Source organism: Gorilla gorilla, chromosome 10 (genome assembly GCF_029281585.2).
Source record: "Gorilla gorilla gorilla isolate KB3781 chromosome 10, NHGRI_mGorGor1-v2.1_pri, whole genome shotgun sequence".
Lineage (NCBI taxonomy): Eukaryota > Metazoa > Chordata > Mammalia > Primates > Hominidae > Gorilla > Gorilla gorilla.
In genome coordinates, this window is record NC_073234.2 from 27,274,465 (window position 1) to 27,296,753 (window position 22,289).

The 22,289-nt window shown below is 43.2% G+C and overlaps 1 protein-coding gene across 4 annotated transcripts in view; it reads left to right on the forward strand.

Moving 5' to 3' along the window:
• Positions 1 to 21,084, forward strand: part of ETV6 (ETS variant transcription factor 6) — a 279,774-nt gene extending 258,690 nt beyond the window's left edge. For all 4 annotated transcript variants that reach the window (XM_055358698.2, XM_055358694.2, XM_004052739.5 and 1 more), the window contains 3 exons: positions 10,179 to 10,321; positions 11,660 to 11,760; positions 16,658 to 21,084. In XM_055358698.2, the coding sequence (XP_055214673.1) occupies positions 10,179 to 10,321; positions 11,660 to 11,760; positions 16,658 to 16,763 (350 nt within the window). In that variant the 3' untranslated portion in view covers positions 16,764 to 21,084. The remainder of the gene's footprint in view (positions 1 to 10,178; positions 10,322 to 11,659; positions 11,761 to 16,657) is intronic.
• Positions 21,085 to 22,289: the final 1,205 nt, after the last annotated feature.

Here is a 22,289-nt window from a genome sequence, read left to right on the forward strand (position 1 = left end):
TTAGAGAAAAACAGGTCATTCCAGATGGTGAAAACTTACCAGGAGCAAAGCAAGATAAGGCTCAGTGTATTTTTTCTATTTCAGGTAGAAATGTAAATCTACAAGTTGAGATCTATTGAGGTCATTTAAAAATCTATCATTTTTCAGGCTGGGTACTGTGGCTCACGCCTGTAATCCCAATACTTTGGAAGGCCGAGGCTGGCAGATCACCTGAGGTCAGGATTTCGAGACCAGCCTGGCCAACATGGTGAAACCCCATCTCTATCAAAAAATACAAAAATTCGTCGGGCATGGTGGTGCACACCTGTAGTCCCATCTACCAAGGAGGCTGAGGTGGGAGAATCGCTTGAACCTGGGAGGTGGAGGTTGTAATGAGCCAAGATTATGCCACTGCACTCCAGCCTGGGCAACAGAGTGATACTCTGTCTCAAAAAAAAAAAAAAGAAAAAAAAAGTGTGCATATATATATATATATATATATATATATATATATATATATGAAATTTTTCATAAATTCTTTTCATTATCTACTATCACTGAAATTCCATCATACCATTAAGATACATGCAAAATTGTTCTCACTCATAGGTGGGAATTGAACAATGAGAACACATGGACACAGGAAGGGGAACATCACACACCGGGGCCTGTTATGGGGTCGGGGGAAGGGGGAGGGATAGCATTAGGAGATATACCTAATGTAAATGACAAGTTAATGGGTGCAGCACACAAACATGGCACATGTATACATATGTAACAAACCTGCACATTGTGCACATGTACCCTAAAACTTAAAGTATAATTAAAAAAAAAAGATACATGCAAATTTATGTCTGTTAGGTATTTACCATATGGAAAAACTAAAATAATCAAGAAAGGAAATTCAGTAGGTGGTTGACAGTTTAAATACAAATCACAAATGACATCTTTTTAAATATAACAAGTAGCTTATTTTTAAAGGTGTCACTTACTTTGCAAAGGATAAGGAGAACTGTTATTAAGAATTTACCAGGTTGGAATGGCTAGTGTTTATGGGAGAGAGTTTAGCACAAGACGGAGTGAGACAAGATTGCTGGGGTCTATTTTGAATCCAGCAGCCAACGCTGTATGGAATAGTGAAAAAGTTGCTTCTTTCTGTGCTTGTTTTCTACTTGGTATCTTTAAGAATGGGCTATTTAGGAGCAAGGAGCCTAGCAGAAAGCATCTGTCAGTCTTCTAAAACTTTACCTACAAAAGTTTTACTGGCTTGTGTCCCACCAGTGTGTTTCAAAGCCAGAAAGTATATTGGCCACAAGCACCTGTAGGTGGCTGAGGTGTGACTATAGTCATCCATGAGTCATGTTTTCAGTATGTATTGAAATTCCTTATTTGGACTTGATTTCAAAGGTAGAAGGGCCTTTTACAGGTGAAGGAACTGAGATTGAGACACATCAAGAGTCTAGCCTCGAGCTTCTGTTCAGTGTTTTTCCCAAAATTATTGTTTCCTTCTGGTCTGGGACTCTAGAGCAAAGATTGCAAACTGTGGCCCAAAGTGTGGGCCAAATCCAGCCACCATGCATTTTTTTTAAATCAAGTTTTCCTGGAAAACAGCCAAACCCATTTATTTGGTATTGCCTATGTCTGCTTCCATGCTGCAGTGGCAGAGTTGAGTAGTTACAACAGAGATTGCATGGCCAGCAACACCTAAAATATGTATTAATTGGCCCTTTACAGAAAACGTTTGATGTTCTCTGCCTTGCAACATTGTGTACGTGGTGGTCAGTGTGCTTGGAATCATAGGTGCAATGTAGGATGCTGACTTAGAAAACAGTGCCCTTGCTCTCAAGGAATTATTTGCACTTTAGATGACAAGGCATGTTTGAGACATGTGAAAGGAACAATAACAAGTTATGTAAGAGAGGAGACAGGTTCTGGACTGCAGGCTATATTTTCAGACCAACCAGAATAGTTACAATAATATCATTAACATAAATAAAATACTAAGTATTTAGCTACGTAAAAGAAATGATTTATTTGCACTTTGGATTATACAGTTCTTCATTCATTGATTCAAAAATTATTGCCAGTCTGCTCATGTGCCAGGCATTGTTCTAGATGATAGAGCACTGCATCTCTAAATGCCAAATTTCGTATCCTTGCTGGTGGAAGGCAATGTCCTCTTGCTTTATGCCACGACACAAACTAAGCTCCTACTTTAACTGTAGACAGCTAAATCTTAAACGAACATTTTTCAGTCAATTTAGTTTTCTCTTAAAGTACTTTAATTCCGTTAAAACCTGAGCCACCAGATTTCCTGTCTGCCTGTCTCTTCCTTGGCCTTAATCCAAAACTCTGCTGAGGAAGAAGATTCGTTGGTACACTGACAATTGTTTTATAATCCATTCATTTCATAACCCCTCATTTGCTACCCAAAAGTGGGGACCTAAATCTGTACAGATTTACGTGTTCAAAGCCCATGGCCTACCCAAATAGAGAATATCTCCCTTCTTGTGTTTATCTCACAACTTTTGCTGAAGTCTCTCCATCTTTGTGAACATGAACTTCTCGATTTGTGAGGCTATCGCTGGTCAATTGGGTCATTAATCCTACAGCAGGCAAGACACAGAATTTCCTCTCAGCTCAAGATCTCTTCACTCCCAACCCTCTTAGAACACACTTTGCAGCAATCCTTGGAATCTTTAAAGGTAGCCTTTTGTGACTTTAAAAAATACTTTTACTATCTATCTCTCAAGGTTACATCCTTAACAGAAACAAAAAGATTCTAATCAGTGAGACATCAAGTCTCTTGCATTGCTTATTTGTCACCCAACTAAAACAATGTACTTTCTTGATTTGGTTTTATTGACTGGATGAATTATATATACAAAGACTCAATTCGGGAAGCCTCTGAAGTAAGATGAAGAAAAAAGTATGAAACTCCAGAGAAAGCAGTTTGAGGCTTGTCCTCAGGGGCTTCAAGGACTGGGAGAAGTCACTGTATTCCGGCATCTTGCTTCTGTCTCCACTTCCTCCCACAGTGTTTAATGCTGCTGTGAATTTGTTTCAAAGGAAGCCTATAGACATTTTTTTTTTTTTAATTTTGTACATGAGCCTCAGGAGCAGCCTTGACAGCTAAAAGACCTCGTAAAAGAGAAGTGTGAAGGGATTGCATGAAAGTCCTGGGGGCAAGTCTCAGCCCTCGGCCTTTGTTGGAAGGTGTGGGGTGTGCAGACACATGTGCACCTTCGCACACATGCATCTGTGCATAAATATCTCTGTTTGCAGGAAAGAAAAGATAGGGTTGTGGGATGTCCCCAGAAGCCACAGGGATTCCAGTGTTTTAGTACCAGGTGAAAGAGCCGCTTCCTCCCACACTATCTCAGGGAGATGCCCTTCTGTAGACCTCTGTAGCCCAGTACCCTCAAGAGCTCCTGGAGACAGACGGCCCCGAACAGTCCTAGGGAAGCAGTGTGGGCCTGTGGCAAAAGCTTGGACTGCGAAGTCAGCATGATTGGAATCCGGTTCTTGACTCCCAAGCAGGTGCATAATGTCCCTGAGCCCTTCTTTCCTTATCTGTAATATTGAGAATAGTAATACCCATTTCTGGGCCCTTTTGACTGTTAATGAGACAACATGTGAATGCATGGCACAAGAAAGTTAATTGCTACGTGTTACTGTCCCCCCCGGCCTCACTGCTGAGCTGCCATCCTGCCCATCTGAGAGGGACTGTGTGGGAGCTGTAGGTACAGCCAGCACAACTGCCTGCAGAGCCACACAGGGCACTGACAGGGAAGGCCTGTGTGGGGTGCCCTTCAAGGCCACCTCCGTTTTCTTATTTCCTTGGAGATTTACTTTTGTGCTCGTGCTTCCCCTCCCTGAAGCTTTGCCTGCTGTCCATATTTGGAGGGGATGAATAAGATGAGCACTGGGGAGGGGAGGAGCCATCACTCCAGCAGGAATATTCCCAGCGGCTGAGTCACTGCACTTTATTTTCAGTGTGAACAACTGAGAAATCAAAGAGCCCTAAAAGAGGAGGAAGTTTCAGGACAATGTTTTTAAAAGATAAAAAACATCAACAGCATGGTGTCTGAGTGGAAAATAATAGAAGGGGCTTGAGGAGACTGGAAATTCCAGTTTGTGTAAGGGCGCACAGTGCTGTAATACAGAGTCCTACCTCCCTGCAGTCCCTGGATGTGAATTCCCAGGCTGCACCCACACCTGAGCAAAGCGGAGGCTGGGTCTTATTAGGTTCTGACTGCGGGCTGGATCTCAGCTGCAGGGTGTGAGTTTCGGATACCGGTGTTTCCCAGCCTTCTCCACACCTTATGTAATCACAGGTGAAAAGGTCCAGCCTCATTTGCAGCTGTGGTTCTTCTGCCCCAGGAAGCCAGGAAGCGTAGATTTTTGTATTATTTGCCTCCACTTCTCCCTCCCCCAGCGTGCCACCGTGCACATACGTTTTCTGTTTTCCTAAGCCACAGCAAAGCACAAGCAATTGCCCATTGTAAACACACATCTGCGTATCAACACACACCTGGCTGCACTGGATTGACCAACTTCCTGCTTCTAGGTGTAATGGCTGATCTAGAATAGAGAAGGAGGAGGGGGAAAAAAAAAAAAAAACAAGCAGCAGATGGCCCCCTGAATGTTGTAAACCGTGTTTCTCTAAGCAGGGTTTCTCAACACTCTTGATATTTGGGCCACATAATAATTTGTGGGGTTGCTTAGTATATTGTAAGAGATTTAGCAGCATCCCTGGCCTCTACCCACTAGATGCTAGGAGCACCCTGCACCCCAGTGTGACAACCAGAAATGCCTCCAGATATTGCCACATGCCCCCAGTTCAGAACCATATTTGTAAAGCTTAGTAGCAACTTTTTATTTCATATGCTACTTTGCGTGTTTTGTTGCTGAACTGGAAATAAACATATTAATTTTTAGGTAATAAATTTCAAAAAATGTAACAGGGACACTCAGCCTCTCTTTTGGTAATTATGCCCATGGCACTGTCATTTGCAGGCCTTCTTTAAAATTCCACTTGGGCAGTTAAAACAACATAAAATGACTTTCTTAGAAGCTTTCCTGAAATTTAAATTAACCACAATCATTAAACATTCCCTATGTCAATAATTTGACTTTCCTACTCAAAGTTTTTTAAGGCATCAGTTTTGTCTAGTGTGGTTTTTTTCTTTAGAAACCATGTTGGTTATGCGTGAATTGCCCATCTTTTTACAATCTCTGCTCAATAAGTTTATACAATGAGTCTCTGGTAAGAGACAGACGTGGGAGTGAAAATATTTCTCCTTAACCACAGGAAGGGATTTTTTACAATGCCTTTAGCTGCGGATACCGAGGGTACCTCACCCAGCAGGAAGGAGAGGGAACTATACTTGGGCTAAACACTTTCATAAACTACTTCTCGTGGAAAAGAAAATCCAAATAGTGGAAATTTCTTTAAAATATCCGTGTGCCTTGAGATAGAAGAAAGCCCTTTCGTTTAAGAAAAATGCACTTAAAATTAATGAATACCTTGTGATCCAAAAACATTTTATACATATACGTTCAAGTGTTTTGAAGTGGAGTGAACTTCTATTTATAGAGTGTGGTGCGCTTTATTATATAGTATTATGCATTTACATTGATGATCAAAGAACATTGTATCTGTGCAGGCATGGGTTCCGAAAAGGCTGAAAAATTCCAGGTGAGCCGTGGCAACAACCTCTAAAGGATCTAGGAACCTAGGAACCTAAAGAGGATCTGCCTTTTATTTAATAGAAATCTTAGAAACAAAAATAACTGACATGGCTTGAATGTCAATTGTTTAAAAAAAAAAAAAAAGGAAAAAAATCTATTGTGTGGTCAGGCAGTTATTTTTATCATCTAGGCATAATTTTTACCAAAGAAACAAAACAATCAATAATGTTATAAAAGCCACTTATACTCTGAGCTTGAAACAACTGCTTTATGCCACAAAATTCCTATTGCTGTCTCCGTTAGTGACTAATTCAATATGTCCTGAATGTCAACGTATTTTTATTACTCAGCTAAAGTTGGCTTTGCTGGATTAAATGTCATTTAAAATGATCAGTTGGCAGCTTGTTTGGGGTTGTTTTCACATTTATGAAAGGAAAAGTTTGCCGGATACAAATGTTCTTGAAGCTGATAGGGAAACGGTGTTCTCTGGTAAGCCCTGCCCTTCCTTTTGCCATCTGATAACTAGATAACATTCTAGGTCCTAGTTTGATGCCTCCGAAAAACCAACATGGCAGCCCAGTGCAGGTTAAGCCTTTACATGGAGAAATGGTCTAATGGTCTGGTTCACGTTTCACTGTTTTATGAGAAGTAGAATGTACCATTACAGTAAAAGAGAAGCAACAGAAACATGCAGTGAAAACTCCCATGCTTGTGGTTAGAGAACTGTCCGCTTTGTTTTAGCTCTACAGTAGGCTTCTGAGTGGAGTGCCTTCCGCCTAGAGTCAAGAGGGCTGCCATGATGTCACCCACCTTCATATGGGCAAAATGTCTTTAAAAGACGACCAGGTCGTTTCTTAATTGCTGAAATTTATTAAAATGAACACACTAGAAAATCACATTCCCAATCCAGAGGAATCCAATGGCGTCGTCAGCCTATTTGCAATGCAAATGATTGTAAACCTATAGGGAGACATAGGAGGGGCTGCACACAAACTGCCTTCGTTCCTCCTGATTTACTGGCTTTTTTTCCCCTAGAGATACGGTCTCACTCTGTCACTCTATCGCCCAGGCTGAGTGCAGTGGGTTGATCATGGCTCACTGCAGCCCCAAACCCCTGGGCTCAAGCAATTCTCCCACCTCAGCCTCCCAACTAGCTGGGATTACAGGCATGCACCACCACGCCTGGATAATTTTTAAATTTTTTTGTAGAGATGAGGTCTCGTTATGTTGCCTGGGCTGGTCTTGAACTCCCGGACTTTCAAGCAAGTCTACCGCCCCTGCCTCCCAAAACATTGGGATTATAATTATAAGCCACCACACCCAACCCTAATTTACAGGCACTTTATGTGATAATATGTGATTTTGTCAGATGTTTTCCAGTTGGAAGAGATTATGGAAAATTAAAATGTGCCTGCCATTTGATAGTAGGACAAATACTGAAATATTAAGCCACAGCTGAGTTCTGGCCTTAGTCCTTTTGGGGCTGCTCTGACAAACTGCCATAGACTGGGTAGTTGATATGCAATAGATACGGATTGCTCCACAGTTCTGGGGGCTGGGAAGATCAAGGCCCTGGCAGATGAGGCATCTGGTGAGGGCCCACTTTCTGGTTCATAGACAGCACCTTCTTGCTGTGTCTTCACTTGGTGGAAGGGTGAGGGGTCTCTCTCAGGCCTCTTTTAAAAGGGCACTAATCCCACTCACAAGGGTGGGGCCCCCAAGACCTAATCACCTCCCAAAGGTACCTTGGTAGTTAGTTAGGATTTCAACAGATGAATTTGGGGAGGACATGAAGATTCAGACCACAGCAGATCTCTATTTTCCCTTTATAGAGAAAGTGACTCAAGACAAGGAGATGCTTACAAGGGAAAAAGACACTTTGCCACTTTTGACTGCTTTGCTTAGAAACTAGAATCATCCTCCTTCAAATGCCTTTAAAATGAGCTAGATTATTCTCAGTCTGCAGGACACTGATTTCTCAAGGTACTTATGATGCTTGGGTTGCTCATCTTCTCCACACCCCCACCTCAGCCCACCCCCTGGAAATACAGAATGCAGCCATGGCAAGACGGGGTGGGCAATAGAAGTGGCTGGACAGCTTGTGTTGTTAGAATGGAGTTCAAACTCCAGGACTATGGTGTCATTGTTTTAAGGAGGCCACTTGTCCTTTTCCAAAACACAATGAGTGACACACCACATTAATGTTTAAACACAGATAATACAGAAGAAAGGATTCCATAAGGGATACTAAAGATTTAGGGCTGCTGTACATTTAATGGTAGTTCCTTGAAAGATTAAGCTTCTGGAAAATGCCACATTTTTCTGCCAGTGTCTTCTGCTATTCAAAGAGAACGCTGGAGTTCAGAAAAGATACACTGAGCAGGTGTACTTTGTTCTGGAAAGTTGTAAGATTTTATAAACATACACCCATTAACGAGTTTCTCTGAGACTAGAAATTGCATTGGGAAGTGTGTCATAGCATGGGTTTTGGGGTCATGCACAGCCAAGAATCCTGTGTGTCATTCATAAGCTGTGTCCTCCTGAGTAAATCATCAAACCCTCTCAGCCCCAGCTTCCTGATCTATAAAATAGGAATAGCAACAGCACCTGCCTCATAAGGCGGCGTGAGGGTCAGATGTAACCAGGCTTGTCGAAGCCACAGCACAGTACCTACAAATAGCACCCACTAAATACCGTTGTTATTGTTATTACTTTCTCTTCCCTCCCATTATCACTAATATAATAATCCTATAAAGTAAGTGCTGTTATTCCCACTTCATAAGTGAGGCAACTGAACCTCAGGATGATTAAGAAGCGTGTCCAGGGTGGCCCAACTGAATTCCCCTTGTAAATATACCCCCAGAAGGGTGTATGTTTCTCTGCAATGCGGATGTGTTGGCTGTAATATATTCCAAGTCTCAACTGGACACTCCCCTTTCAAATGTGCCAGGCCCAGGCCTTGCCCAAAGTAAAAAAGAAAGAACATTGTAGTGCAGGAGTCCAGAGTGCAAATCCTTGTGACCTCAGGCAAGTTATTTCAACCTTTCTGAGGATCAGAAATAATACGGGTAAAGTGCCGAGTTCATACTTGTCATTCAGTAGTTGATCTTCCATCACCAGCCATTCTGACAAGTGCCTATAAAAAGTGGGCATTTCCAGAACCATGCAGTGAACACCTGGAAATTGGTGCTGCTCTTCATCTGGAGGCCAGTTAACCTTTAACTCAACCTAGAAGGCACACATCTGTCCCCAGCTTCCTCTCCAGGTTCTGCTGGAGGGCAACCACACACCTTCACAGCACACATCCAGAAAGTCATAGAACAAGGGGAAGGTGTACATCATGTCGTCTTCTTCTTCTTCTTTTTTTTTTTTTTTTTTTTTTTGAGACTGAGTCTCACTTTGTCACCCAGGCTGGAGGGCAGTGGTGCGATCTTGACTCACTGCAACTTCCACCTCCTGGGTTCAGGCGATTCTCCTGCCTCAGTGTCCTGAGTAGCTGGGATTACAGGCACACGCCACCATGCCTGGCTAAGTTTTTGTATTTTTAGTAGAGACGGGGTTTCGCCACGTTGGTCAGGCTGGTCTCAAACTCCTGGCCTCAAGTGATCCACCTGCCTCAGCTTCCCAAAGTGCTGGGATTACAGGCGTGAGCCACCACGCCCGGCCATGTCTTCTCTTTTAATTTACTAGCCCACAGCCGAAAGCCAAGGCCCAACACCATGCCTAGTCCATATTAAATCACTTAACACTTAATAAATATCCATTGCCTGACTAAATGTTCAAACATCAGTTCTGCAAGTGGAGAAAGTGATTTTTGCACTGGGTTCCTTTCTGCCATGATCCACTATATCAAAACATTTTTTAAAGCCCTCCAAAATGTGATAGAATATCTGTATTTCTTTTTAAAACCATGCTAGCCACAGTTCCCACAGTCAGAGTCACCAAGCCACATAGTTTTTCTTTTCCCACCATTTTTCACTCCTCACTCCTTTTTGCTGTGTTTTAGCCTACCCCAGCCTTCTCATCTTTATCCATCCATCTCCCACCAACACCAGGATAACCTTTTCACTCCACTATTTTTTACCACACAGCTCTCTCTGTAACCATCAGGACCCTCTTTCCACCCTTTTTTCCTTCCAGCCTGCATTTAACACACATTCAGAGCCCATTCATTCAGTTAGAACTTGCCTCCCGTCTTTCACATGGGCTCTGCCCAGGTTTAAGTTTGGGTCACGACCGTGGACTTCTGGGTCACTGTATCATCATCTGTGGAGGGAGGCTGTCACCTGGATCATCTCTGAGGCCTCCAGTGGGTCAAAGGTCACACAACAGGACCTCCCTCCATCTTTCTGGGCCTTCGTTTCTTCCCTGTAAAACGAGGAAGTTAGACAATCAGTCAACCCTAGCTAGGCAGAAGCAGTTGCTGGATTCTTTTTTGATTCTTCTGGTTAGTGCCTCAACAAGAAACATTTTCAACAGTGTTTTCTTGCCCTTTTCCTCTGTAGACTGTAGACTGCTTTGGGATTACGTCTATCAGTTGCTTTCTGACAGCCGGTACGAAAACTTCATCCGATGGGAGGACAAAGAATCCAAAATATTCCGGATAGTGGATCCCAACGGACTGGCTCGACTGTGGGGAAACCATAAGGTAAAAGGGCAGCAGATATCTGCTCCATAAACTAGTGCCGAAATGAAGTCTTTATCCCTGGATTGGAGGATAATCGTCTGTCTTCTGCTTTTTACGTCTGCCCATACTTATTTAGTTTATTCCTTGCTGGGCAAGCAATTAGGCAGTTGCAAAGGGAAGGAAATAATTAAAGATGCATCTTACCATTTGTTCCTGAGACCAGGTGCCCATTAACTCACATATCCTGGTTTGCTGGGCTGCATCATGAGTGACTCTTGTTTCCACTCCCTTTGACCTGATCCCGCCACCTCCACTGTTTTTAGGAACTGGGTAAAAGGGAAGTACAGCAAGACTCTCTGACTCACAGGGGACCTTTGGGAAGTGCCACTTCTTTTCTGCTCAGTTAGAAATTCCCATGTCCCCCAAAGCCCATTTCTTTATAGAAAATACTTATATTCTGACTGTAAAACATCCCCTTTATAAGCAAGCGATGCAAGAAGTTTGCCTCACAATTTTCCAAACTGGGAGTAGGGAATGGAATTGAATAAAGTATTTTGCAGTAAGGAAGACTGCTCAAGTGTGCAGTTGTAAAAAGCGGGTAACTGTGATCCAGGCCAGTTGATAGGTGGACCTGAAGCAAAGCCTGATGTTGGCATGGTGGCACAACCCCAATCTGCTGAGTGAGTGAAAAGGCAGGGAGGCCCAGCCAGGTGTGCCCAGACTTGTAGCCTTCTAAGAAGGCAGTGGGTAATGCAGACCATGACCAAATACGGCAAGGCCCCACTGACAGACACTTCCATGTGTGAGTCACTGAGAAAAATCCCTCTGCTACTCCCACTGTACCATTGCCTCGGGCCCAGAACCACTGTATTCTTGCTTCCACAACAGGAATTTAAACAAAAGAATTGTCTTCCTTAAAATGACAGACCAGAAACACAAGTTTGAGAAAAGGTCATTGCAACAAAAAAAAAGAAATGCTGTGTGGGTCAGAAGGTGAAGGGTGACCCAGAGATAGGGGGAACCTGCAGGAAATTCCTCAGGCGGAGCAGAGAGCAGTCTTGGGAAAAGGAAATAAGCGAGGCTGCTATGGGATCTGCTTTATTAGCTAGGGCTCCAGGACTTCGGACAAAGGGTGATTCACCTTAGGAGTAAACTTTGGTGACAGTGAATATAAAAAGCTAAAGGGTGGGGACAGATGTGCCTGGAAGGCAGCCAATTAGCAGGTAGCTTCCCAAACTGGCAGGGCCACAGGCAGCAGCTGAAGAGCTTTTATTTTAATAGCTCCCGCAGTGCCTTTTCTGAGGTTCATTTCATTGTGTCTTTGTGCTTTTTTTCTCCCTTCCTCCTTTGAACAAACAGAACAGAACAAACATGACCTATGAGAAAATGTCCAGAGCCCTGCGCCACTACTACAAACTAAACATTATCAGGAAGGAGCCAGGACAAAGGCTTTTGTTCAGGTAGCACTTCCTTTTTCTCCTTTCCTTCTTTTGGGAGGATGCTGTTTTCTTTAAATAACGGGGAATGGGGGGAGACTGTTAAGATCTCTACCTGCCTATCGGATACCCAAAGCCAATCATTGCTACAAACTGGATACCAGGTACTGGTTTGTTAGGATTTAAGGAAAATATTTTTTTAACTTATGTCTGTCCTGTACTAAAGCCAAAACTAAATGAACAGAATCTGACTCACCTTTAAAATAACGCAGTGACCAAATAATATTATGTGGCATTAAAGTCCGGTGTAGTTAAAAGCACAAAGTCAATGGCAAAACAAGGAATTAAACCTAGACTTCCAGGTTACCATCGCTGTAAGGCAACTTTCTGAACCATATTTGTCAAAATGCAGGTAATGACCCACAGTGAGTCATGAAATAGATTGAATGGGTCCATCACAGCTTTTTTTTTAATGAAATAAGGATAGGATAGGATAGAGTTGAAAATGCCAGACTGCATCACATGTAGCATGAATGACAGTGGATTCATGAAAATGTTGTTCCAGGTGTGTATGTACGCGATGAGTCATGATGTAAAATGTATTTCTTATAATGCATCGTAGTCAGAATAAGTCTACAAGCTGCGGCACTAGAATTTTTCTTTCCAGAATTCCTCATAGATAATGAGTTCCAACTAAGTTAGCTTGCCACCACATAGATTGTAATTCCAAGTACTATGCAAGAGAGAAGAAAGAATTGGAAGAAGAAGGAGGGATCTGAAGGACCAATCAGGAGATGTAGAAGTAGACCTCTGGTGCTGGTGGTAGTCATTAGTGGGGCCAACTGCAGGTTGGTAGAAGTGAGATCAACAAACACAACCTTGGGTGATGGGTTTTGGCAGGTGAGACAGAAGAGAGTGGCAGATGGGGCTAGAGATGTAGATTGTGAATTATCTATATACAGGTAGGAAGTGATACCATGTATGAATAGATGAGCTCACTGATATGATTAATTTATTGGAAAGAGCAGAGAATCTGGTCTTTAGCATTGGGAAGGAATGGTAACTTAGGAATAGTAAAAGCAATTAAGATCTTCAAAAGAAACGGGAAAGGCTCTTCAGGAAAGGGAAACAGAATAGAAGGAATAAAAAAAGAACCCTCCATTCTCTGGCTCTACTGATGGCTTTTCTTCATCCTTCAACCTAAACGCAGTCCTTGGCTCCCTTTCTTCCCACTCTATACCTTTTTCGTGGATGAATTGATCCTGACACACAACTTCATTTATCACCTCAGTGGTTAGGCTCTTAAATCTCTATAGCCAGCTCTAAAATCTCCCTGAAATTCCAAATTTGAATGTCCAAGAGTTTCCTGTAGGCTTTGTCCCCTTAAATATCACATTTAAGTATTTCAGACATGACATCTTCAAAACTCAAAACAGACACTCGTCTCAGATTAGAAATTCCACCCAGAGGCCGGGCGTGATGGCTCACACCTGTAATCCCAGCATTTGGGAGGCTGAGGCGGGCGGATCACGAGGTCAAGAGATCAAGACCATCCTGGCCAACATGGTGAAACCCCATCTCTACTAAAAGTACAAAAATTAGCTGAGCGTAGTGGCACGCACCTGTAGTCCCAGCTACTCGGGAGGCTGAGGCAGGAGAATCACTTGAACCCGGGAGGCAGAGGTTGCAGTGAGCCGAGATTGTGCCACTGCACTCCAGCCTGGGTGACAGAGTGAGACTCCATCTCAAGAAAAAAAAAAAAAAGAAATTCCACCCAGAATTATTGAATTCTTTACTCATCAGGGGCATCACTGCTGTTTGAAGCGACCAACTTTGAAACTAGAGTTCCCTTTGACTCCTCCTGTATCCCAGTCATTGTGCTAGATGGACCATTGGCTCTTCAGCACCATTCCCACTCTATTCTGTGTTGCAGCGGCTAGAAGCCTGGGAACTACATTTCCCAGAAGGGAATGTTGCCAGAAGGTCCCAGGTTGGAGTCTTTCAGTGACAAGCAGTTTCATGAGATCTGGGAGACGAGAAAAAAGCAAAGGCTTCCCTGGCAGTGGAAGCTGATGTCTGGACTTCATGATTCACATTGGGATTCACTCAACAATGTCTTTCTGTCTCTGGTCCACTCTGCTGCCTCCTGAAACCATAATACAAACTGCCAGCTGCCCTACAACACTCATACAGTTCCCTATGCCAGAAATGTATATGACTAACTTTTGCCTTTTTAATACCTACACCCTCAAGGCTCAACCTCAAGTCTGTTGCCCTGAATGAGGCCTTCTTCAGCTGCTCCAACACACATAGCTGTCGTCTTCCATCATCACCCGGGTTCCCTGGAGCCCTTAACTACACTACAATTTGCTTTTTCTTTTCTTTTCTTTTTTTTTTGAGACAGAGCCTCGTTCTGTCACCCAGGCTACAGTGCAGTGGCACAATCTCGACTCACTGGAACCTCCACCTCCTGAATTTAAGCAATTCTCATAATTATCATGCCTCAGCCTCCCTAGTAGCTGGAATTACAGGTGCCTGCCACCACACCTGACTAATTTTTGTATTTTTAGTGGAGACAGGGTTTCGCCATGTTGGCCACTCTTGTCTCAAACTCCTGGCTTCAAGTGATCTGCCCACCTTGGCCTCCCAAAGTGCTTGAATTACAGATGTGAGCCACTGTGCCTGGCCAACTTGTTTGTTTTTCTAGAGACAGGGTCTCACTCTGTTGCCCAGGCTGGAGTGCAGTGGTGTGGTCATAGCTCACTGAAGCCTCAAACTCTGGGCTCAAGCCATCCTCCTGCCTCAGCCTCCGGAGTAGCTAGAGCAACTACAGGATTTATATTTTGAATACAGGTTGAGTATCCCTCATTTGGAATGCTTGGGACCAGAAGTGTTTCCAGTGTTTGGATTAGGGATGCTCAGCCTGTAGTTTTATGTGTCAAGTCCTTCTCCCCGACAACTAGATTATAAGCTCCTAGAAGATAGAGGATTCTATTTTTTGTCATTCTATATTAAAGCTTTCAGTTAATGCTTATTGACAGCCTGGTGTGGAATATCAGAAGCTTAATATGGGAAAGCCGTCAAAAGAAGAAAGGGGTGGTTTGGGGAGCCAAGCATAGGACATCTGTGGAGTTGGCTTAGAGGGGCTCTTTATTGACTTCGGATGTGGAGGGAGAAATTTTAGTTAGGGGATACAAGAGGAGAAAGACTGCAGATGCTGCAGATCATACTGCTGGAGAAGTTTGCCAGTAATGAGCAGGAAAAGCAGTAGTAGCCAGAAGATTGATAGGCTTCCAATAAAAGATTTTCAGTAAGAGAAAGGAATAGTGCTATTAGTGAGGGAGAGATTAGTCCATTTTGAGGAAATGAATGTTAGAAGCCAGACTTGCCACAAAATGAAGGTTTCTTGGTATAAGACCTAGTATGTAATCAAGTGAGGTGTTGAATTGTAGATACTCTTTACAAGATGTTTGAGTGTTGAAGAAGATGGATGTTTAAGTGTTGAAATCATGGACTAGTGCCATTAAGCAGCTCTTTGATGAGGAGACAGAACACAAAGAATGAGTAGGACTCAACTCGTGAGAAGAGTCAGGAGGGCTCCAGATAAGGGAAAAGCTAAAGATACATGGCAGAGCATGCGCCATGATATATACAAGAGCCAAGACTGCTAGACTGCATTGGGTTCATACTGATGAACAGTGGAAAATAAGAGCTTCCTAGGTAAAGATGGCAGAAGGACCCGATGAGCAGAGCAAAGGATGTACCTTTGACTTGATGAGTGGTCATTTTAGGCTTTTGCATGAGGAGGAATGAGATAAAATGTAAGTTCTAAGATAGTGGCGCAGGGCAGAGTATATGGGGAGAGAAAGGTGTGCAGGCACAGAAGGGGACTGGAACGGGTGCTCCTACAGTGTAGGCGGAACATCTGCAACCAGGCTGCCTTCCTGAGCCATGTAAATTATGGTCAAAACATGTCATTGATGTCACTTCCAGTTTAACCCATTGAACAGGAAGATGAGGCTTGCTGTACACCCCAGTTGCAAAGGTAGACAGACTAAAGAGGGTTCATTGCTGGCATTTTGGGTGAATCAGTGATAACATTGTAAAAGTTTTTTTTTTTTTTTTTGCCCTTCCAATTTTCCAGAAGCTCCACTAAGTGGTCCTATTGTCAGCATTTTTCACTTAACATTTAACTATATCCTTTGAAATTTAAGTTTTGAATACCATTTCCTGGGCTCACAGTCTGGAATGGAAGTGGATATACAGCTCTCATGAGTCTGTAAAATCTAATTCTGTAAAAGAAAGAAACATATATACATGGTCTGGACCAAGGCTTTCTCGTATGGTCATGCATTAATGCACCACATGATCCCAAAGGGTGCTCACTATGTCACAGACATCCTAGACTTTTTTTTTTTTCCCAATAATTAGGATTTCACTTTGTCACCCAAGTTAGAGTGCAGTGGCATGATCATAGCTCACTGCAGCCTTAACCTCCTGAGCTTAAGGGATTCTCCCACCTCAGCCTCCCAAGTAGCTAGGACTACAGGTGCACACCACCATACCCAGATTTTTTTTTTTTTTTGGTAGAGGTGGGGTCTCGCTATGTTGCCCAAGCTGGTCTCAAACTCCTAGGTTCAAGTTATCTTCCCAACTTGGCCTCCCAAAGCACTAGGATTATATGCATGAGCTACCATGCCTGGCCCTAGTCTTTTTAAATAAGCATTTTGCCACTTTTTAGACAGTCAGAGAAAGGAGTACCTTTTCCTAATTTACACTAAGTTAGCATTAATCTTGGGGTTCAGTAGCTCTCCAGCTGTGTAAGATGATGGAGGCTTTCTTTATATACAGGCTAGAGTTCAGAGTGAAGACAGCTTTAGGAAAATGGAATCTCTTACCTCCTCCACTTCTTCTTCCAAAGGTTTATGAAAACCCCAGATGAAATCATGAGTGGCCGAACAGACCGTCTGGAGCACCTAGAGTCCCAGGAGCTGGATGAACAAATATACCAAGAAGATGAATGCTGAAGGAACCAACAGTCCACCTCAGCGGGCCAGCAGCCCAGGGAACCCCTGCCCACCAGGATTGCTGGAAGTGTGACGGAGCAGGCGGGCTGAGGAGAGTGGAAAAGGAAGCGACCCAGAAATGGCAGGGACACTTCTCTTGCAGACCAAGAGGGACCCTGGAGCACCTTAGACAAACTACCCAGCACAGGCGGGGCTGGAATTCTGGCGGAGGGCATGAGCCTGGGACTCCATGTCACGTTTCCTTCTGATTTGGAATCTCTCCATCTGTAATTCCTCACCCTCACCCTTCCACTGTTGTTAGTTTCATGGTGTTTTTGTTTTTGTTTTAAGAACCTGCAGTTTGACTCTTCATCGTTCATCTAGGGGAAGACATCTGATGTTGTTTTCCTATGGAAATATATATCTATTATATATATATTTTTTGCAAATCTCACAAAGTGCGGCAAGCCCAGCTGGTCAGGAAAGAGAATACTTGCAGAGGGGTTCAGGTTCCTCTTTTTCCTGCCACGTGGATCAGGTTTGTTCCTGTTACTGTTGGGTCTTGGCTGAAAAAAAAAAAAATGCTTTTAAAAAAGATAAAATGAAAAGGAGAGCTCTCTTTTTCTCTCTCTTGCTCTGTTCTTCCCTTGGTCCCCTCTGTCCTCCCGCCCTGCCTGCAATTGAGATTCAGATGCCTTCTGACAGAGTTCAGCCTCTTGGAGAGTCTTGGGGATTGTTGGCACCTAAACAGAATCAGTGACCCGGGTGCTTTGTGGCCAGCAGCACAGAATCAAACCCACATCCCAGCATTGGGCCACCCATCTGAGGGAGGCCAAAATCATCACAGATGCTGCTGTGCTGCAGACAGATACATGCTAGTCCAGAGAGCCGCCCCTGAGATGGCTGTGAGAACCATGTGTCTAAGGCGTAAGATAAGGATGGAAGGCTGTCCAAGTTATTTGGAAGGCCTCGGCAGCTTGGGATTAGCTTGGGAGCGCTGCAAAGTGGAAAATATGAAAAGACCACACAGGCCCAGCAGTCCAGAAACTGGGCAAAAATATTCTGCAGTGGGGATTTATTTTTCCAAAGCAGGTAACAGAGGCTAGTGAGAAAGAAAAGCTCCTCTCTGCTCCATTCCAAAGGCCATCTTGTGGTCAGTTTCATGCCCTCACCTGATTTTTTTTTTTTTTTCAATTCCTAACCTTTTTTAAAGTTTCCTGGTCTCCACTGGACACAGAGCTTTGGAGACGGAGGATCCCAGAGGGCAGTCTCAGTTGCAATCAGTGTTTGCCCAGCCTGGGCAGACAGGAAATTCCTCGGATACATTATTTTTTCTTCCTTTCATAGCTGTGTCTCAGAAAGGACCCATTTGTGGCTCTTTTTCACCTCAAAATAAGATCGATGGTATCTTGTAAAATGAGGGTAGTGCCACTTCTTAGTATTTTTGAAAGCTGTTTTAGATTGTTTTTTTTCTTCCTTTTCTAGCCATCTAAATTGACTCTTCCAATATAGGTCTCAGAAATCCAATATTTGGAGTACAATTTCTTTTAATCCAGATTACACCTGCCTTACAAAGCACCCCCTCCTTGTTCCCCTCTGTTTCCTCTACTCAGTTGGGGGAGAAACTCACAGCTCCTCCGGGATACATATGTGCCCTCAGCAGCAGCTTCCAGGTGAAGTTACCAGACCCCTGGGCTTCTCCCCAGCCTTTTCTGAGTTGAGTCAGACATGTAGAGTTTGGGTCACACAGGCAAGAGGAATTTTCCCTCGGCCTTACTGACAAGGACACCAACCTAGGGTGCAAACAGATGGACTATGGTTCAAGGACACTGGAATTGAGGAGCTGATCAAGGCTCTCTTCAGCCTTGCTCTGTCCCTGCCTCTTATCAGAGCACAGGTAGACACACGGGCATAGCCAGCCCACTCCTGCTGTCACAGGCGCCCCACCATTCAACCTTCCGGGAGGTCAGGGACCTTCTATATGAGGCGAGTGGGTCTCAGTCTGCTTGAATGGTGATGAGATTCTGCTGGATCTCAGCACGCTGCAGGTGTCTTTTGAGAGCATTCAGTAGGACATGGTGATCCCTATTTCAGCCTCTAAGATGACTGGTATTCTATCTGAAATGCAGAGATTAAGCCAAGTACCTGATGTATTGTGAAAGCCACTGATTTTAAGAATGGAGAGAAAGGGATTTTTACTGCATCCCTCTGTATGAATATGAAATCAGAGACCAGAGCATGATGTTGCTAGGATTAGAGCCTCTCAGTCTGGCCTCTTCACCCAAGTGCAAGAACTCAGTCTCTTACTGTTCAAAGAATCTTAACAAACAGTTGAATTATGGAGGGAAATTCCCTTTTGCCCCAAGCATTTCTATATTTAAAGCAATATCCCAGGAGAATATGTTAGACTTAGGATGATACCTTCAGCCACTTGAAGAAGAAATAGAAGGCACTCATTCCAATATAGTCTTTATTTCCCATTCAGATACAGGTTGAGCATCCCTAATCTGAACAGTTAAAACCCCCAAATGCCCCAAAATCCAAAACTTCCTGAACGCTATGACACCATGAGTGGAAAATTCCACACCTAACACCTTTGCTTTCTTATGGTTCAATGTACACAAACTGTTTTATATAGAAAATGATTTCAAATATAAAATTACCTTCAGGCTATGTGTATAAAGTATATATGAGCCATAAATGAATTTTGTGTTTAGACTTTGTGTCCATCCCCAAGATCTCTCATTATATACATATATATATGTGTGTGTGTGTGTGTATATATATATATATATATATATATACACACAAATATTCCAGGATACAAAAAAAAAACATTTAAAAATCCGAGACCCAGAACACTTCTGTCCCAAGCATTTCAGATAAGGGATATCAATCTGTACTACCAATAAGGATTTTGTAATTCCCCTAACTGCAAATGTCCTCTTCATTTGTTCTTTATGAGAAAACCCGGGTAGTGCCAGCACCTGGATACAGTATTTACACCCTGCAGACCCTAAAGATTTCAGATTCAGTTAGCAAACCTTGATGAAGCACCTGCTGGACACTGTGAGGGACCCAAAGCTCAATCAGCCATAATCCCTGCTTTCAGAGTTTATATTGTACCTGCCTAATCCACCCGGCGTGACTCATTTCAACACTAAGTACTAGGGGTGTTGTCAGGAGACAAATCTGAAGTCAGGAGAGGAAAATGCAAAGGAGCCCTGCCGTGTGATGGATGTGCACTCTCACTTGGGTCTTGAAGTTCTCATTCCTACATCTCAAGCTAGCCAGGCAGTCTCCTCTGTAGCAGAAGAAACCACTGGTAATTGGCTAGACTGGCTATGTTGAAAACATGAACTCTAAGATCTTGACCCAGGGCAACTTGGTCTTGCTTAAGGTGGCATCACCAATGTTCCAAATCCTTTGGGGAGATGAGGGCGTCCCCACAGAAAAAGAGGAATAATAGACCAATGGATTTTCTCCTTTCAACAGTATGTTTGGAACCCTCTGATCCAATGTCTTTTGATACTGATCTCCTGTCCAAATGAGAATGTCGCTTTAGCTGAAATTCAAATGGCTATGACAATTTACCGAAATGATGAAGTAACCACCATTCCCACCTTTCACTGCCTAGTCTCCAAGTCTGAATATTTTTGAAATAGGAACTCCCTTTTGCAAAAAAGAAACCTGGGTGTCAGGGAGGTGAAGTGACTTGCCCTAGGAGCAGACAGCATGCCAAGAATGGAATTAGGCTCAGGATCCAGCCTGGGCTCACCCTGTCTGGCTCATTCCCACCCAGGAAACTGAAGATAAAAGATTTGGGAAAACACACCAAGAAAAAGGGGCAGTTTTCTTTGCCCAAGCATTTGGTGCTAGTTAGAGGCTGTTCACTCTCTCCTGCTCCTCTTCGGAGTAGAAATAAAGGCTGTGACGCAAGGAAGCCAGTGGGGTGGGAGGGAGGCACGATAATCCCTGCCTAAAACCCACAGAAGACTAACCTGATACTCTTTTGACCCAACTGCATCAACACTAAACAGCTGCAGACCCCCTGAATCTTTCACACATGCCAAGTGAACATTCTTGATGATTTCTCTTTGTGACTGCAACCACCTGCAAACCAGAACGAATCTAGAATTTCCTTCCCCCCCCCCCTTTTTGTTTAGTTTCTAATCTCTTGTTTATGAGGTGTGGGGTTTATAAGGGACTGAATCAAATGAATGTAACAAAAAAGAAAAAAAAAACAAAAAAATGCCTTTTCTCAGGGCCAGTGAGTTGCAAATAATTTTTAAAGAAAAGCCTATAATTACATCATCTCAATAAATTTTTTATAAAAAAAAAACCATGAAGTCCAGAGTCTCTGTTTTTAATAATGTGAAATGGAGTCAGACAAGGTGCTCCGATGAGGTAAATCCTGTCTCCACTCAATTATGGTATAAAGGGCAATCATGGTTTTTCTCTGGCAGGAAGTCTCTACTGCAGGGCAGTCTGCAGGCGATCTTTAGACAAGTGGCACCGGAAAGGTCAGAGTGAACCATTCCAAGCTGAGCAGCTGCCACAGGTGGAAAAATTACCAAGAGGAACCATGATCAGAGATGCTTGGGTCCCATGCTGTGGTGAAGGTTTATTAGCTCACTGAGAACTTAGCAATGCCAGGTCCTCACACAATAGAATTGCCCCTTAAATCTGCTGAGATCAGAGGTCTAAGCCTACCAGGTGATGAAGGCGTAAGGGCTGGGATAGATCCTATGACTAAATACAGGACTGTAATGACCTAGAAGGTCATCACACAGCTCAGAGCCAGCCCACATGCTCAGAATGTCCCAGCCAACCTGACCAACAGAGCCACCCACCAACCAGTGGGCACTTGGGAGTTGACGATCAAACATTCTGCACTTGACCAGAACTATCTGCCATCGGAAGTGGGTGGAAACAAGGGGAAGAATGGAAAAGGAAGCAAATGCATTGCTGTTGAGCAAATTGGACGTAGGTTCGAAATGTCTAAGAAATCAGCAGTCTCAGAAAATGTTGTTAGTTTACTTTTGTCTTTAGGTTAACCCAGTTACTCTGTATCCCCTGAGAATGATTGCTGAAATTTGGCCCTATATTCTGTATGATCAGAGCACAGTATCAAATAAGGGTCTAGATATTTTTTTTGTGGTGCTAAAAATGCATTCGAAGCTACTATTTCTATAATGCAGCATTAGAGAACTGCTAGAAATGCAAATTATCAGTTCCCATCCCATAAACTGAATCAGAAACTTTGGAGCTGGGGCCCAGCCGTATGTTTTAACAAGCACTCTGGGTGATTCTGATGCACACAAAAGTTTGAGAGTCACCGCTACCAATTTCTTCATCTTAGTATGAAAGAGAGCTTGTAGCAATTTAAACAATAAACTCAAAATAATTGATGACAACTAATTTGCATCAATAGTACTCACACACAATAACGCTGCATTTTCCTAATGGTAGATATACTGTGGAATGACGCTAAGTGGACACAGAATCACATACCAAAGTCATCGTCTTGTTTTCTCCAAACCTTTT